This window comes from Pipistrellus kuhlii, unplaced genomic scaffold (assembly GCF_014108245.1).
Source record: "Pipistrellus kuhlii isolate mPipKuh1 unplaced genomic scaffold, mPipKuh1.p scaffold_m20_p_10, whole genome shotgun sequence".
Taxonomy (NCBI): Eukaryota; Metazoa; Chordata; class Mammalia; order Chiroptera; family Vespertilionidae; genus Pipistrellus; species Pipistrellus kuhlii.
Window position 1 is genome coordinate 20,347,714 of NW_023425405.1, and position 19,410 is coordinate 20,367,123.

The following is a 19,410-nucleotide window of genomic DNA, read 5'->3' on the forward strand; positions in this document are numbered from 1 at the left end:
AACTACGTAAAAACATTTGACTTTTACAATTTATATAGTCCTTTTCACAAATACATGTGAAGTTTTATAATTTTACAGAGGCAGAAAGAGGTTCAGAGAAGACAAGTGACATAAGGCCACATAGCCAGTAGGTAGAACTATGCCACAAACTCATGACTTTTAAATCTAAAGCCCAATTTCTAATATAAATAATGAAATAATCTCTCATACACTGTGGTCTTTGGTGAAGTTGGTTAGGCCGAGCTTTTTCATAGAACTTGCAAAAGCCCTCCATGATCTGGCCTCTATTTCCTTATGATCAACCAGAGCTAGTTGTGGTCTTTTTCAACTCCTTACCCTAGGTGTCTCTGTGCTTCACTTTTCCCTTAATTCTTCTTCTGCCCCACTCTTATTCATCCTTCAGAGCCAGCTTAAATATAACCTGAGGTTTGGGCCTCTTGCTATCTCTTTGGATCAATTCACCAACCCATCCACTCTCTCCTAGAAGTCTGGATTTTTCCTTTGTAGCATTTAATATAATTGTGTTTACATAATTAGGTAACATTTCTCCCTCAAGGCTGAATGTCCTACCAGGTAGGGACTATTTTTCTTGCTAGTCACTGTATTACCAGGACCCTAGGACTTTGTATAAAGCAAATACTTAATATTCTCTTACCAGGTATGTACTCTGTTAGATATTCTCAAAGGAGTGGGTAGAGAGGCACATAAAGTTTGAGCTTGGAGGTGGAGACAGTGGCTGAACAGCCAGAGATGAAAGACTTCAGGGCTTATGGGGAAGCAAGAGAAAGTAAAGAGGAGACTATAGTGTGCTTAATGTTTCCCTCCCTTTCCCAACATCCCACTCTCACCCCACACAAACCATTCAACAATAATCTATGCACTCATTTCTTTTTTTATATATACATTTAAAAAATGTTTTTATTGGTTTTTAGAGAAAGAGGAAAGAAGAGGGAGAGAAACATGAGAGAACAACATTATTAATCTGCTGCCTCCTGCATGCCCCCCACTGGGGATTGAACCTACCCCCAGGAATCCAATCAATGACTTCTTGGCTCCTGGGTTAATGCTCAACCACTGAGCCACACTGGCTGGGTTGCATTCATTTCTTTAAGGAATGAGGTAAACCTCAGATTACAAAACCAAGGCCAAAATAACTTTGCAGAATTAGAATGTGTTCAAGAAACCAGTCACACTTTAACTGGATCAGACTTCAACATGGAGCATTTGTGTTCCTCTTAGCTTAGGAAGCCTGCAGTCATCCAACAGGGGGAAAGAGAATAAATACTCTTGCTTCTGCTCTCAGTTGCAGAGGAGGACGTTTCTCTCCGCACTGAAAAACACTATTTCTTTTTTCCTGCTCTTTTTCCCTCTCCTTTCCTTGGTTTCCCCTTTCCACGAAGTTTCTTCAGACGTCTCTGCTCATCCATGAAGTCCTGATGCTCGTCTCTGAATGGAGAGAGAAAAACAAGGCAGGATTTTAGAGATTGGAAAAGTACACCAACCTAGCACTGTTCCCTTAGGGGTTGTGGTAATTAATCCCTGACTTCTACAAAGCACATACTCAGCTTGAACAGAAAGGATGGGGAGTCTCCAACATACAGATTCATTGTATTCCAGAAGTTCACTTCTAAATTACAGCTCCCCTTCAGAGAAATAATGACACGGATAGCAGTTAATTCTTGGGCCAGCCATGTAAACCTATGTAACTACGATACCACGCTAATAATTACCCCAAGTTCCCCTATAATCCCAAGACAAAATACAAGAGGAGCAGAAAGTGGGCAAAAACTTCAATAGCTACACAGAGACCCTGAGAACCCCGGGAATTAGCACCTACTCCAAGGGGGAATGGTGTGGAGGAAGCTGACTTAATGGCAATAGACAGTTGAAACCAAAAGGCTCAGGCAAATGACAGCCAAATCAAAGGACAGCTGGGATCAAGGCAACCTGGACTACATGTATAAGCAGAAGGGGGTGTAAGATGAAGACTGCCCACTATGTGTAACAAATGTCTGTTTTCTACAATCAAATACCTAAAGAACAGTGATTTTTATTTTTATTTATTTATTTTAAAATATATTTTATTGATTTTATACAGAGAGGAAGGGAGAGAGATAGAGACTTAAGAAACATCGATGAGAGAGAGTCATCAATCAGCTGTCTCTTGCACAACCCCTTACTGGGGATATGCCCCCGACCGGAATCGAACCCGGGTCCCTTCAGTCCCCAAGCCGACGCTCCATCCATTGTGCCAAACCGGTTTCAGCAGAACAGTGGTTTTAAATATGTAAGCTCAGGAACCCATTTGAACCTGGTTACAAATCACAGCTCCACCATTTAGTAGCTGTGTGACCTTGAATAAGTGACCTTCCCTCTTTAAATCTTAGTCTCTCCATCTGTACAATAATAGCATATGGATTAAATGTCTCAGAGGGTCTTGCTGGCCAATTTTTAATTTCCAAGGCTGTTTTGAAATAGTGGTTTTACAGGGTATGTTGTTTCAGTCCATGAATGTGATGGATACAACATACCTCTTTGGGATTAGCTATGATTGCCCCCAATACTCTATTCTCAACAGAGGCCAGAGTAATTCTTTTACAATGTAAGTCACACCCTCTCATTTCTTTCCTCACAGCCCTGCAAAAGCTCCCCATCTCACCCAGAGTAAAAGCCAGAGTCCTTCCTACAGCCCTCAGAGCCCTTCATAATCTGCCTGTAGTCCTACCGCTCACCTGGTTCCGGACTGCTCCTGGAACACACCAGGTGCACACCTGCCTCAGGGTCTTCGCTCTGCTCTGGCCTCTGCCTCGAAAGCTCTTCTCCAGGTTCCACTGGGCTCACTCATCACCTTCAAGCCTCAGCTTAAACCTCATCATGAGACTAACCCTGACTATCCTGTTTAAGACTGTGACCTACCTGCTCCCCACCTAGTGACCTCTCAGCACCCTTGATCCTGCCCAGTCTGCTCTTTTTTTTTTTTTTCCATAGATGTCCAACTTCATAACATACCACATAATTATTTACTGTTTCCCCCTTCTTCTATATTCCCTCCCCCATTCCCACCCACCCCCAGACAGAAAGAAAGCTCTGAAGGCTGGGGTCTTTGTTTCTGTTGATGAAATGGCCCACGTACCTGACAGACTGAATGGGCCACTGTTTTTGAGAATCGATGCTTCCCTCCCCTGTACAGGTCTTTTGAAGTAATATTTTATTTATTGTAGGTTGTCTAGTTTCATCCTGCCTTTTGCCACAGCAGGTGAGGGACCATTTACCATAACTAAATACATGAAAATAATTGTGCTTTTCCATGAATAATGTGTTTTTTCCCCTGTACCCAAAAATAGGCAAGGCTTTATTTTTCAAACAAACACAGAGTGGCAGCAAATAGGTACAATAAAGTAGCTGAATGTGATTTTGTTATGGGTTATAATTTTCTATTCAGGAGATCTGCCTTCCAGTGATATTTTCTTTTGGGTCATAATAAAATTAATTTCTATTTTCTGAGCCCAGGCTAATGGCAAGGGAAACTGTCCCCAAAGCAACCCCAGAAGTTCAAATATGCATGGATCATCATCTGTAATAATATATTAACCAAGAAAACCTATTTGTTCACTGTGGCTCCCTTGTGCCCCTCATAAGTGCCCACACGTGGAAGGTACTTTAAAAAATATCTGTTGGATAAATGAATGCAGCTATCTGGAATGAACTAGTAATTTTATTACATTAGAGTTAACAGTCCCAAATGAAATTTTGTTTTGTTGCCCTAAGAGTTCAATTAAAACATGTTACATGAAAAATAAGTAGGCATTTTAATTTTATACAATTATTCATTGTTTGAATTTGTTTGTAATGAGTATGCATTAGTCTGGTAATTAAGACTTTTTAAAAAGAAAATGATCATGTAGGTATTTGAAATATTTTATTTCTAGAGTTGTATAGTGTTCTGAGCTCCCACTTCCTATACATACTCAAACATACAAATGCATAGTGGAAAGAACCTACTACTCTTACTATTATACATTAGTATTCTATTATAATAGCTTACATATTACAATTAAAGGTGAACTACACCTCATTTAGACCATGTTAGTATATTAAAAAGTGTACCAACTAAAAATGCCAAAAAAGGGTACAAGGCAATAACTCCAACAAAACTGCCACCAGGAAAGAAAGGAGGCTGTTCCACACCAGCTAGGAAGCATATTGGCCAACAGGAACTGCTCAATGTTTGAACCAGTTTTCCTCCACATTCTCTTAGAACAGTGGTCGGCAAACCGCGTCTCATGAGCCACATGCGGCTCTTTGGACCCTTGAGTGTGGCTCTTCCACAAAATACCACGGCCTGGGCGAGTCTATTTTGAAGAAGTGGCATTAGAAGTTTAAGTTTAAAAAATTGGCTCTCAAAAGAAATTTCAATTGTTGTACTGTTGATATTTGGCTCTGTTGACTAATGAGTTTGCTGACCACTGTCTTAGAATGCTCTTGACTAATTAAACATCTCTCTATAGCTCAGTATCAATGTTAAGTCACATTATGGGCATAATTAATGTCTTCCAATAAGTGCATGTTTCCCTTTATTTTTGGTAGGCCCATCATGGATATATATATTCGTTATTCCTCACCCGAGGATATTTTTTCTGTTGATTTTTCAGAGAGAGTGGAAGAGAGGGGAGGGGGAAGAGTGTGTGTGAGAGAGATATATCTCCTGGTTGCCTCCAACACATGCCCCACTCATGGTGGATTGAGCCAGTAATCAAGGTACTTGCCCTTGACTCAGAATCGAACCTGTGAATGCTATAACCACTGAGAAACCTGGCCAGGGTCCCATCATGAATATTTTGAAAGTTTTCCTCCCCTCGTCCCCCCACCCCCCCAAAAACTATCTTTTGAACTACCTGGTCACTATTATAAGATCCACAAAACTATAAAGATGGAAAGGCTATTCCCCCCCCTTTTCTGATCTACTACAATAATCTCTTACAAGTTGCTCTTAGTTTCTTTGTCATTACCTGTAGAGGCCATAGAAACGCAGTATCCCCATGAGCGCAAAGTAAGTGTTGTGATTTGGATACCAGTCATATGTCTCCTTCCTCTTGGCCAAAGGCTGCTCACTAAACAGCTTCACTACTTTCATGGACTTGGAATCAGTAGGCCTGGCAACTTCACCAAATAGCCGGGCACTCAGACGAGTCATGCGCAAGGCATATTCTGAAAGGGAAGACATTTCTGGGGCAGCAAGGAGGAAGAGTCCCTACAGAAAATGAGAAGACAAATGGGTTAGTGTTAGAAATTCACAGATTACTGACTGAACACTTTAGAAAGTGAAAGCACAGCAAGTCACACATGATTCTGTCCATGTTGTTGGCAGGACATGCCTTGGAGCTGAGAACTATCCACAGTCCAAGTGGCTACTTCCTTTGCATGTTTTATATTTGCAACTTTATATTTGGTATTCACATACTATCACTCTCTTGCTCTATGCCCTGCTTTACAATAAACTATTTTGTGATTCAATGTTATTTAGTGATGGTCATACCTATTTGTAGGCTAGATGAGGGCAGAGAAACAAGTTCTTCTACCACAGTATTATTATACCTTCAGAAAACACCTACCTAAGCAGTCTCCAGAATAAATATGCTGACTGCTTGCCATCTAAAGGTTTAATCATGGCAGAGAAATAATTACGCTGTTGTCTTTATTATCAGCCCTTTGAACACTGATCTCCTCAAGGGCTCCAGATGGCTGAGAACTGCTAATGAGTTATGAGGTCATTTAGCCTCTAGGTTGCTGGATTGAATTCTGTTTAGAGACTGAGAGCCATTTGGGAAAAACAAAGATAGTGGTCTTACAGAAATAAAGTGAAGATTCATTTTATTTCCGAATAGAGGGCACTTATGAATTGTGATATTACTTGTCTTATCTTCCATCCTGTATATTCTGCTTTAATGCAAACTGGCTGTCTTATTAGCTGAAAACAGTAACTTATTCTTCAGAGGTGTGGGAAGCCACCGCATGTCGACACTGTCCTGATCATGCACCAAGGAACGTGGGGGCGGTGGACCTGGAGCGTTAGCAGGGCTGACGCTAGGCATGGACTGTTCATGCTGAGATAGTGGTGGCTCGAAGCAATCTCCTAACCTGAGAGCCTCCAAGTGAATGTTTACTGGGACTTACTGATCTTTACTGACCCTTGAGACTGTCTGTCTGCTACTTATTTGCTGTGTTTCACTGAGGGCAAGGTGTGTATCTAAAACTGAATAAAGAGCCTGGAGGCGGCGCACCGGCGCGGAGGCTCTCTGAGCTCGGGGGGGCCTGGCCCGGCCCTGGGTTGTGGGAAGTCTTGCATCCGTTCACTTTGGAGACTCCGCTGAGTGGGGGCCGGAGAGCTGCTCAGAAGAAACTGCTGGGGGGCTGCTGACAGAGGTGCCGCTCACAGGGAAGCACCCACGAGGGCTGTGTCCCTGCCCGGAGCTACCTACCGGCTTGGACGGGGCAACCTCGCCATCTTGAGAGGAAGATAGGATCGTGTCAGAGGCCTGAATATCCACAGCCGCAGCGACCACCAAGCATCTGTGACCCCCAGAACGCGGATCCCAGGCGGCGCGAACACCTGCCCTCACAGGATTGCCCCACTGCTCAGCGAAAAGGTCAGATTTCGCGGGAGAGGGTGGAGCGCGCTCACGGTGAAAACAAAAAGCCTGCGCGCACAGAGCGCGCTCGAGGAAGCTGGAGGACAAGGGCGGTGATTACAAGTAGAAGCCCCCGCTGTTGGGCTGTTGTCACCCTTGAAAGTGGACGGGGCTCCTAACAGGGGAGATATCTAAAGAGCAACACATTTGGATCCGGCTCGGAGGGATATCGGAGAGTTGCGGGAGATTCCAGTTGCTCGGACCTGCCCCCTCCCCCCCTCCGTAGTTCCAGCTTCAGAGAGGACGAAAAAAAAAAAAAAAAAAAAAAAAAAAAAAAAAAGATGGAGAGGCTCTAGTCTAGAGTCTGGAAGTCAACCTAGAAACACTGCCCCCAGAGGCTAATTCACAAATTGACTCTAGTGTAATAAAAACAAAGCAAAACCTGCCTAAAAATCAGGACTGGATCATAACAATAGAGGAAGCGAATGACCTTCATTACTGCAAATTTTAATTAAAATTTTTAAATTTTATTATTATTTTTTAAAATTTTTTTAAATTTTTGTTTTTCATTTTTGTTTTCATTATTTGCAACGTTTACTCAAGAAACTATTTTTTCTTTTTCCTCACTTGATTTTATCTTGATAATTATTACATTGTATATGTAATCAACATTATTACTACTACTAATTTACCTTTTTCATCTTATTTTCTTTTGTTTATTTTTATTATTTTTATTTCATTTGTATATATATATATATATATACACAAATCTTTTTTTTTTTAAATTTCAGGATTACTGTTCTACAGTCTTTATCTATCCTTCTTTCTCCAACGCTTTATTCTATCTCAACCCTACCTTTATGCCTTCACCCTCTTTCCAATCTTTTCCTTTGATACCCTGTTTATCTTAACCCTTTCCTGCTCTAGATTTCCCCCATTCCTTCTATCTACCCCCTCCTAAAATTTCACCCTACTTGTATATATCTAATTTCCAACTACCTGCTCCAAACCCATTCACACCTCCCTCGCAGTTGTCCTAAAAACAAAACAAAAAAAACCCAAAACAGTCTTTCTCTCTAACTCTTTGAGGTTGTATGTTGAATGTTAACTTTACTGAAGTTGTATGCTTTTCTTTTATAAGATTGATTTGCCTATGCTTTTTGTTTGATTGTGTTTTTGTTAGCTGGGTTCTAGTCACCCTTATTGGTGGTTACTAATATCGCAAACACATTTCTATTCAGTGCCTTGTGTGTTGTACCTGGTTGTGTTGTATTTTGTGCCTTTAAATCAAAGCAGGAGAGAGAGAACTATACAACCAGACATCCTAGATCATGGGGAGACCAAAAAACAGCCTGCATATGAAAGAAAAGCAGGCTTCACCAGAAAAGGAAGTAAACGATATAGAGGCAAGCAACCTACCAGAGCAAGAATTCAGAGTAACGATCTTAAGATGGCTAAAAAGAATGGAAGACAAATTTGACAATATGAGTAAGACCCAAGAGGAAATGAAAAAAACCCAAGAGGAAATGAAGATGACTCAAGATGAAATATGACATCGCTACTATGAAGAACTCAATAGAAAGCATCAAGAGCAGACTAGAAGAAGCAGAGGATCGCATCAGTGAGCTAGAAGACAAGATGGAAAAAAATACCCAATTAGAGCAGCTTCTAGAAAAAAAAATTAAAAAGCAGGAGGAGAGCCTACGGGAGCTTTGGGACAATGCAAAACAAAACAATATTCGAATAATAGGGGTTCCGGAAGGAAAGAAAACTGAGGTAGATATGGAAAACATATTTCAAGAAATAATGACAGAAAATTTTCCTGAGATAGAGAAGAAAAAACCCACACAAATCCAAGATGCTCGCAGAGTCCCAAGCAAAATGGATCCCAGAAGACCGACGCCAAGACATATTACAATTAAATTGGCAAACACCAATGACAAAGTTAGAATTTTAAAAGCAGCCAGAGAGAGACAGAAAGTTACATATAAAGGAACCCCCATCAGACTAACAACTGATTTCTCAACAGAAACTTATCAGGCCAGAAGGGAATGGGATGAAATATACAAAGTCATGCAAAGAAAGGGTCTGAATCCAAGAATATTGTACCCAGCAAGACTACCAATCAAAATTGAAGGGGAAATCAGGAGCTTCACAGACAAAAAAAGACTAAAGGAATTTATCTCCACCAAACCAGCAATGCAAGAAATGCTTAAGGGTCTACTGTAAAAATAAAGAAATAGGAAGCGAAGAAGGAACACAGGGGTATAGAATAAAAATGGCATCAAATGAGTATCTATCATTAATAACATTAAATGTAAATGGTTTAAATGCTCCAATCAAAAGACATAGGGTAACAGATTGGATAAGAAAACAAGACCCATACATCTGTTCTCTATAACAAAGCCACCTCAGAAAAAGAGATGCACACAGACTGAGGGTGAAGGGATGGAAAAAGGTTTTCCAGGCAAATGGAAATGAAAAGAAAGCTGGGGTAGCAATACTTATATCTGACAAATTAGATCTCAGAGTGAAGGACATAACAAGAGACAATGAAGGCCACTTCATAATACTAAAGGGAGCAATCAAACAAGAAGAAATAACCCTGGTAAATATATATGCACCCAATACGGGAGCACCCAAATACATAAGAAAAACTGCTGGAGGACATTAAGGGAGAGATTAACAGCAATACAATCATAGTAGGAGATTTTAATACCCCACTGTCACTCTTCGACAAATCATCTAAACAAAAAATCAGCAAAGAAATATCAATCCTAAATGACTCACTAGACCAGATGGAATTAATTGACATCTTCAGAAAATTCCACCCCAAAGCCACAGAATACACATTCTTCTCAAATGCACATGGGACATTCTCAAAGATAGACCATATTTTGGGACATAGGTAAAGTCTCTTCAAATTCAAGAAGATAGAAATCATATCAAGCATCTTCTCAGACCATAATGGCATAAAACTGGAAATTAACTACAATAAAAATAATCCAAAGAAATCAAACACATGGAGACTAAACAGCATGCTATTAAACAAGGACTGGGTTACCAGAGAAATCAAGGAAGAAATTAAAAACATCCTGGAAACAAATGACAATGAAAACACAACAATCCAAAATCTATGGGACACAGCAAAAGCAGTTTTGAGAGGGAAGTTCATATCCTTACAAGCCTATTGCAAAAAACTAGAAAAAAGTGTAACAAATGATCTAACTCTACAACTCAAAGAGTTAGAAAAAGAGCAACAAGAAAAGCCCAGTGTAAGTAGAAGGAAGGAAATAACAAAAATCAGAGCACAGATAAACGACATAGAGACCAAAGAAACAATACATAAGATCAACAAAACCAAGAGCTGGTTCTTTGAAAGGATAAACAAGATAGATGGACCTCTAGCCAGACTAACCAAGAAACAAAGAGAGAGGACCCAAATAAACAAAATCAGAAATGAAAGAGGTGAAATAACAACAGACCCCACCGAAATACAATGGATTGTTACAAAATACTATGAACAACTCTACTCCAACAAACTGAACAATCTGGAGGAAATGGACATATTCCTAGAAAAATATAATCTTCCAAAACTCAATCAGGAAGAATCTAAAAATCTCAATAAACCAGTGACTTGGGAAGAAATGGAAACAGTCATCAAAAAGCTTCCAGCAAACAAAAGCCCAGGGCCAGATGGCTTCACAGGAGAGTTTTACCAAACATTCAAGGAAGAACTAAAAACTATCCTCCTCAGACTATTCCAAAAAATCCAAGAGGAAGGAACACTTTCAAATTCCTTCTATGAAGCCAGCATCACCCTAATACCAAAACCAGATAAAGACAACTCAATGAAAGAGAATTACAGGCCAATATCCCTCATGAACATAGATGCCAAAATCCTCAACAAAATTCTAGCAAATCGACTCCAGAAGAACATCACAAAGATCACACACCACGACCAAGTAGGATTTATTCCAGGAATGCAAGGATGGTACAATATCCGCAAATCAATAAACGTGATACATCACATAAACAAATTGAAAGATAAAAATCATATAGTCATATCAATTGATGCAAAAAAAGCATTCGATAAAATCCAACACCCTTTTCTGATAAAAACTCTTAACAAGGTGGGAGTACAAGGATCATACCTCAACATAATAAAAGCTATATATGATAAACCCACAGCCAACATTATACTCAATGGGCAAAAACTAAAACCATTCCCTCTAAGAACAGGACCAAGACAGGGATGCCCACTCTCGCCACTCCTGTTTGACATAGTACTGGAAGTACTAGCCATTGCAATTAGACAAGAGGAGGAAATAAAAGGCATCCAAATTGGAAAAGAAGAAGTAAAGTTATCCTTATTTGCAGATGACATGATATTGTACATAAAAAACCCAAAAGACTCCATTAAAAAACTAATTGACTTAATAAATGAATTTGGCAATGTAGCAGGATACAAAATTAATGCCAAGAAATCCATGGCTTTTCTATACACCAACAGAGAAACTGCAGAAACAGAGACTAAAAAAGCAATTCCATTTACCATTGCACCAAAAAAATTAAGATACCTAGGAATAAATTTAACTAAGGAAGTAAAGGACCTATATGCGGAAAACTACACGACACTGAAAAAAGAGATAGAGGAAGATGTAAGGAGATGGAAGAACATACCATGTTCATGGATTGGTAGGATCAACATCATCAAAATGTCCATACTTCCTAAAGCAATCTATAGGTTCAACGCACTCCCCATTAAAATACCAACGACATATTTCACCGACCTAGAAAGAACTCTCCAAAAGTTCATTTGGAACAATAAAAGACCCCGAATAGCCACAGCAATCCTGAGAAAGAAGAGTAAAGTAGGAGGGATCTCAATACCAGACTTCAAACTATATTACAAAGCCACTGTTCTCAAAACAGCCTGGTACTGGCACAAGAACAGACATATAGATCAATGGAATCGAATTGAGAACCCAGATATCAACCCAGATCACTATGCTCAATTAATATTTGACAAAGGAGGCACGAATATACAATGGAGTCAAGACAGTTTCTTCAATAAATGGTGTTGGGAAAATTGGACAGACACATGCAAAAGAATGAAACTAGATCACCAACTTACACCATTCACAAAAATAAACTCAAAATGGATACAGGACTTAAACATCAGACGGGAAACCATAAAAATACTAGAAGCATCCACAGGCAGCAAAATCTCAGACATATGCCAAAAGAACTTCTTCACTGATAGTCCCCCTAGGGCAATGGAAGCTAAAGAGAAAATAAACAAATGGGACTACATCAAAATAAAAAGCTTTTTTACAGCAAAAGAAACCATCAACAAAACAACAAGAAAGCCCACAGTGTGGGAGAACATATTTGCAAACGATACCACTGATAAAGGTTTAATCTCCAACATCTACAAACAGCTTATACAACTAAATAAAAGGAAGAAATAATCCAATTAAAAAATGGGCAATGGACCTAAATAGAACATTTTCAAAAGAAGACAGAAGGAAGGCCAAAAGGCACATAAAAACATGCTCAAACTCACTAATTGTCCGAGAGATGCAAATCAAAACAACAATGCGGTACCATCTCACACCTGTCAGAATGGCCAACATCAACAAATCAACAAACGACAGGTGTTGGCGAGGTTGCGGAGAAAAAGGAACCCCTCGTGCACTGCTGGTGGGAATGCAGACTGGTGCAACCACTGTGGAGAACAGTGTGGAGTTTCCTCAAAAAACTGAAAATGGAACTCCCATTTGACCCAGTAATCCCACTTCTAGGAATATATCCCAAGAAACTAGAAACACCAATCAGAAAGGATATATGCACCCCTATGTTCATAGCAGCACAATCTACAGTAGCCAGAATTTGGAAACAGCCTAAGTGTCCATCAGCAGATGACTGGATCCAAAAACTATGGTACATCTACACAATGGAATACTATGCTGCCATAAAAAAGGAATTCTCATCATTTGCAGCAACCTGGATGGAATTGGAGAACATCACGCTGAGTGAAATAAGCCAATCAATGAAAGAGAAACACCACATGACCTCACTCATTTGTGGATAATAAAGAGCATTATAAACTGATGAACCAAAAGATAGATATAGAGACAGTATATCAACAAGTAGACTGTCAAATTACAGCGGGGAGGGGAGGAAGATCTGGGGGAGATAATAGATCAACCGAAGGACTTTTATACATGCATATAAGTACAACCAATGGACACAAAACTCTGGGAGGGAGGGGATGTGTGGGAGGGAGGGAGGGGGGCAAAAAAAAAATCAATAAAATATATTAAAAATAAATAAATAAATAAAATAAAACTGAATAAAAAGTGGACTAGGCCAGGACTCAGTGAGCCTCTTCAGGAAAGAGATTCCACCTGGCCCTTAATGCCTTCTAAATTCATATTTCTTGAATAGCATTTTTATGTGTGCATCGGCCCCTTCTGCAGATCCTGAACTTAGCCGTGCAGGTCATGCAAGAGGCATAGAATGTTGAAATAGGTATATAAATGATATATGTAATATGCAGAAATTATAGCTAACCTATCAAAAATTATATAGGTGGTACATAAAAACCAAGAATATTCTGGTAAAATAATTATCTTATTCCATTCCGGTTAGATGTAGGTAATTATTGGCAGAATATGCTAATTTATGTGACATTAGTGAGATGAAAATCTATGCTAAGAGACCATCATGGGGGATAATTCAGCTGGGATGAAAAGGAGTTGATCTCCAAACAGAAAAATGTCATAAACCTGTCTTGGAAAAATATATAAAAAATAAAAAACCCCCTAAACAGGAAGAGTGCTAAGTAAATTTCAAAATAACCAGTGCAAGAAAAACCAAACCAGTATTTAAATAAATTAAGGAATATTTAATGTCTGTGTCAAGATCCATTGAAAGAGCAGAGGCTGGCCTCAAACCAATTTCAGGATTATCAATCTCAAACCATTTATTATTCTGAAACCAACCAAGCAATCTTGGGCCAAGAGTGCCACCTGAAGGCCAGCAAAGGGACAACTGTTAATACGAGATTCCTTTGCCTTCCCCTGACTCCCCAAACAGGGATCTGTGCAAGTCTTGCTGTTTCTCTGTCTTTTCCTTTTAGTTCCCAGATTCACTTCTCTCCCAACTCTTGCTTCATTATATGGATGCAGATGAGTTGGGGTTATATTTTCATCAAAGAGAGAAAAAGTCATTAACTGTTTAACACAGTGATTTTCAAACTGTGTGCCGCAAGAATTTGTAAACCATGCAATTCCTGACTAGTTAGGGACACTGACATCTTTTCCTTTATTTTATTTTTTCATATATGCCTCAACTTTTAATAAGATGCCCTATACACACATTTGCTACTAAAAATTGAAATAACACATCAAAAAACTTGTTACAATCACGTTTTTGAAATACAGAGAATCTAGTTAATGCACCCTGCGCTAACCATGTTGTAGCCAAACCATTCAAGGTATTCTGTTTTATATTTCTCCATACAAGTTACTTGTTTCTCATTCTTGATGTTGGGTTTCATGTTACTGACTTCAGGCTTCTAAAACACAATGACAACTCAAGACCTATTAGCGCTTCTTTGGGTCAAATAAAAAGGAACTAAAGTATATTGAAGTCATTTAAATACAATCTAAATTGATTCCTGGCATCATGGTAGACAAGAAAATGATGCAAGAGAAAGACATCACAGAACTTCTATCATAGGTGATCTAAATATTAGTATACACCTATCCTTGCAGAGTAGTTTACCTAAGCTGCTGCATAACAACCTTAAAATTACTAGCAAGAAAAAAAAAGTACAAGAACAAGGTTTATAACTAATTTGACTCCACTTTATAATTCTCCATGCTAATATTATCAAAAGGATCTCCATAATATAGGTAATAATGTCAACTACATGTAAATCTTCTGACTCTTGATTCAATCTCAAGTTTCCTCTCCTGTGGGTCTTTTTAACATCATTTCTTTCTGAACAGTTCATCACTCCACACCGTCTCCTGTAGAGCATACCTTGATTCAGTCCCAGTTCAAGCCCTTTAAGTTTTTTTCTCTGTCCTGCTGTTGGGGTGGATGTTTTAGTGAAAGGGAAGGGCATTTTGTAGTAGGGCTGAGAGTCAAGTTACTAAGGTCCTTTGCTAGTACTTGAGTGCCAGCTGAATCTTCTTCACTGGGAATCTGAGAAGACACTCCAGGGCCCAGGGTGGGTTATTGGAAGTGTAGACACAGCCTGAAGTTCCTCCGGAATTCCATCTCCAAAGAGTTCAAGCAGAAAGAAATGCTCAAAACTCTCAAATTGCTACAAAGTCCTTCTTTTCCTTTAGGCAACACTATCGCCGTCCGGTATGGGTAAATCAAAATTATACCTTTTTTTTTTTTTATCAGATTAGCAAAAATATATACATATTTTGGTGTGCCACAGAATTTCAGTAATGTGTGCCATGAGATGAAAAAAGGTTGAAAATCGCTGGTTTAATGTATAAATAGAAAATAGTTAACAAGTTAGTGCTTTAAATAAACCTCTAAAGGCCTTGTAAATGTCTAGAAGTAGCCTTCTCTTTGCAAGCTTTAGCTTTTCTCTGCCTCCCACCTTTAAAGTTATGTTTTTCCAAATATCAGATAAAAAGCCAAACTGTTTCTTAATCAGATTTACTTTGTTTTGCTTAATTACTATTATGGCATCAGAATAGATTTTTATTGCAATTGCTTGGTATTTACACAATCAATTATTTGTAAGGTGGCCTAGGAACTATTAGCTAAATCTATTCTCTCTAAATCAGAGTTTCCTTTTAGGAAAACAAAGTTTGCAGGACTACTGTGATAAATAAGTAAGACAGTGGCATTCACTAAATGGCACTCACCTTAAAAAATTTTTTTAACCAGTTGGTAAGTTGGTGCTCATATGTTCTATACAGACACATTTGTTTATTTCTATCATTTAATTTTGAAAGAGAGAGAGAGAGAGCGAGAGAGAGACAGACAGACAGACAGACAGACATACTCCATGTAGTTAGACTTGTACCTCTTTGGGATACTATCCTCACTTAAAGACTGACAACCAGAGAAACACAGAGGAGGGGACCAGCAGCTTGGTAACTTGACAGATAGCAAGGAGGAAGGGCCTTATTAAGACAGTGGCTATTGAAACCATCACAGGATACTAAGTTACCTCCATGCCCACATTAGAATGTAGCAAATTACTAGGACACATCTATAACAATAAAAGCATAATAAGCTAATTAGACCAGACAACTGAATGACCTTCTGGATGTCATTCTGGACGGCCTTCCTCTAAGGCAGAGGCAGTTAAAGGTGATCAGGCAGGCAGAAGAACAGTTAGGGGCGACCAGGCAGACAGGCAAATGGTTAGGAGTGATTAGGCAGGCAGGGAGTCGAGCAGTCAGAGGTCCAGGATTGCAAGAGGGATGTCCTACTGCCACAGGGCAGGATCGGGCCTGAACCAGCAGTCAGACATCCCCTGAGGGGTCCCAGATGCAAGAGGGTGTAGGCTGGGCTGAGGGACCCCCCCCCCCCCCCGCACAAATTTCGTACACCAGGCCTCTAGTAGTTTATAAATCACGTCTCATAATCTATTCGAATGTGATTATAGTACAAATCCAAGTCCTAAAACTTTTATGATGGGGAAAGAGAATAAACCTTTTCAAACCTGAATACCTTACTAGGAACAGAGAATCACTCTTGAAATAGAAGGAAACTGAAAATGGTTATAATAATTATTAATTATTGCTTTGTATTCTCCTTCCACATAGCCCATGTGTCTGATTAAGAATGGCATAGGAACTTGATGTGTTCTCCCCCCACCCCACATAAGCTAAAACAGCTTAAAAATTCTGTTGTCCATAAATATTGGTTCTAATGCTGGCAAACTGCCACTTCTTACTAGCCTGAATTTTTTAAAAAATTCAAACGATTTTGTTTTTGAATGTTTAAATGCCTACAAAAATTCATACATGGGACTTTTTAAGACCTTGGTATGCCCTTTTTATGGATTCTTTCCATTTTAATGTTTTAAAAAAATTCAATGACCTTGTTAAAGGCATTAAAGTAAAAGGCAAATATTTTACATGTCAATTTTTATTCACATGAAACCATTCTAAGAGGTACAATTAAAACACTATTCTTGCCAAAACCGGTTTGGCTCAGTGGATAGAGCATTGGCCTGCGGACTGAGGGGTCCCAGGTTCGATTCTGGTCAAGGGCATATGCCTTGGTTGCAGGTATATACCCAGTAGGGGGTGTGCAAAAGGCAGCTGGTCAATGTTTCTCTATCATCATTGTTTCTAACTCTATCCCTCTCTTTCTCTCTGTAAAAAATTGATAAAATATATTTAAAACAAAACACTATTCTTTAAGTGTTAACTAAATAAAAGTTTCATGAAGGAAAATTAACTCAGTTAAGAATGGTAAACAAAAAACAAATTATTCAAACATATTAGACCAACATAAGGAAATTCCCATATTATTACTTTGGCATAAAAGGGCAAGTTTCTTTGATTTTTTTCTTTTTCCCCCCTGATAGTTCTGATGCACTTAAAAAGCTCAGGTTCAATGTTTACTTCAATATTGGTTTCGAATTAGGGTTGCCTTTTTTCTTTGAAAAGTGCTCAAGTTCTTAACTTGGCTATCCCGCAGCGTGGTGAATCCTGTGGAACTTTCAAAAACGTGTGTGGAATCGTTCGTGCACGGGTGTGTAAATCTTGCTGGGGAGCACTTTCACCGGTTTCTCAATAACCAGGGGTTAGAGGAGAGCTCTGGCTTTGGAGCCCAGAACCTGGTTGGAATTCTGCCTCTGCGCTTTGGTGGCCGGAAGGTGTTAGTAGCAGTAGGTACCGCGTTCTTGGCCTCCGTTTTCTCATGTCCTGCTCCGCTGTCAGGCTGGCGCACAAACCCAGGGCCCAGAGCCCGCCCTCATAATCAGCTGGCCTCAAGGAACTCACACCCCGTGCACACGTGCTTCACAGGAACACAACCTAAACACAATGCGTTCTTATGTTTAAAGCCCCGGCACTGATTTATTTTACTGGGTCTCAGAGACATGAACGGCTCTGGATACCTATCAGCTTTATTCAGTTTAACACGAACATCCCCAAGCCTCTCCACCTGCCTGGGCCACGCCTGCCTGTGATGAAAGGAACCGTGTCCAGTCACCTGAGGTTGAGTCGGCAGGGTATTCTGCGACTATTTTTCTTAAATGCCACTTTATTATATTTTTCTGAAGCTGCTAACAAAATTAGCCTGCGTTACACTACACAAGGCGACGGTGCAAAAAGCCATCTGGTGAGCAAACAAGAGACTTGAAAGCTATCTAATCACGAAGACAGTTAACTGCGCCGGATAGGAAACTAGGCTAGCTTCCTCCGTTTAGAAAATCCCCCATTTTTACGCAGGAAAAGGCCAAGCTGTTTGTATGACACCGGCGAAACTCCCAGGCTGCTTACAGGACTCCCACGGCCACCGCCCACACCGCGCTGCCGACCCCCGCAAAGACACAGACAGCCTTACCGAGTGGTGACCTTCCTCTCCCACGCGCCCTTCTACCGGAAGGCCCGCCCCCAGCCGCCGCGGAGAGCAGTAGAGAAAGGAGAGCTTGGGGCTAGAGGGGAACCCTAGTGCAAGACCCGGAGGACTAGCGCCAGACCTGGCGCCTGCGCAGTGAGGCTAGCTCCTCCTGTTGTGCGGATCGCTGAGCACTAGGTAGTCCGGGGTAAGGAAGGGAGATTACCTTTCCTGTAAGGTCCTGCGAGGCTCGCTAACCGTGTTTTGCTGGAAGTGGCTGGCTACACAGCTGTCGTCGCCGCGCCCCCCCCCCCCCCAAAAAAAAAAAAAAAAATCTCTGAAGCAGTGGCTACTGTGTGTGCATTGTGGTGGAAAATGAAATGCACTTTCTAATGTGGAGAAATCATATCTATTCTGAAGGTTTCATTCCAGATGTATCAACCATTGTTTTCTCTCTTACCCACTGTATAGACCCAAAATAAAGTATATGGATTATATATTTGCAAAAAAAAAAAAAAAAAAAGAAAAAAAGAAAAAAGAAAAAAAGAAATGCACTTTCTTTTCTTTTCCTCTTCTTTTGGTGTTCTTCTCTTTTCATCCATCCTAAGCCTTGACTCTAGGCCCGCACATGTGTCAAACACAAGGCCCGCGGGCCAAATCCGTCCCGCCAGGCCTTGCAATGTGGCCCGCACCGCGCTGTCATCACTGCACTCCGCTGGGTTTCCATCACAATGACAGTTTATGACTGTTCAGTAAACCATTCGGCCCACGATTTAGGCTGGATTTTAGATTTTGGCCCCTTCTCTGATTGAGTTCTACACCCCTAATAGGGACTGAAGTCTTCTGATCCACATGGGGTGCCATACACCTTTCCTTCCGCCTTCCTACTCATCCTCTAATAGGCAATTAGTATCACCTGCAGGAGGCCATTCTTGGTGTACTCCCTTGCTGGATTAGGGGCTCTGGTTGGAGCCCTTTGGGGCCCTCTTCCTCCACTGGCCTGTATGATTCATCAGGGACAGAGATGGGATGTTTATCTGACTCCTCAGTAGTCACCCAGATCCTGCTTGGCAAATAGTAGAAACTAAATAAGCATTTCTTTTCATATTAAATCTACTTTCAAGCAAGCCACATCCTATAGGACATTATATGAAATCTTTATTGAATGTGTGATATTTTGTCTGAGAACAATACTTATTTTCTGAGAATTATTCAAGGCCTT

General features: G+C 40.2%; 1 protein-coding gene across 2 annotated transcripts; it reads right to left on the reverse strand.

Moving 5' to 3' along the window:
• Positions 1-800: 800 nt before the first annotated feature.
• MRPS33 (mitochondrial ribosomal protein S33) lies at positions 801-18,344 on the reverse strand. 2 transcript variants are annotated; one of them, XM_036428769.2, is made up of 3 exons: positions 18,195-18,344; positions 5,010-5,251; positions 801-1,446 (listed from the first exon to the last, which is right to left on the reverse strand). In XM_036428769.2, the coding sequence occupies exons 2-3, from the start codon at positions 5,222-5,224 to the stop codon at positions 1,341-1,343; spliced, it is 321 nt and encodes a 106-aa protein (XP_036284662.1). In that variant the 5' UTR covers positions 5,225-5,251; positions 18,195-18,344; the 3' UTR covers positions 801-1,340. The 2 variants fall into 2 exon arrangements, with proteins under 2 accessions (XP_036284662.1, XP_045433494.1); XM_045577538.1 differs by lacking the exon at positions 18,195-18,344 and adding an exon at positions 14,148-14,169.
• Between the last annotated feature and the right edge of the window lie 1,066 nt (positions 18,345-19,410).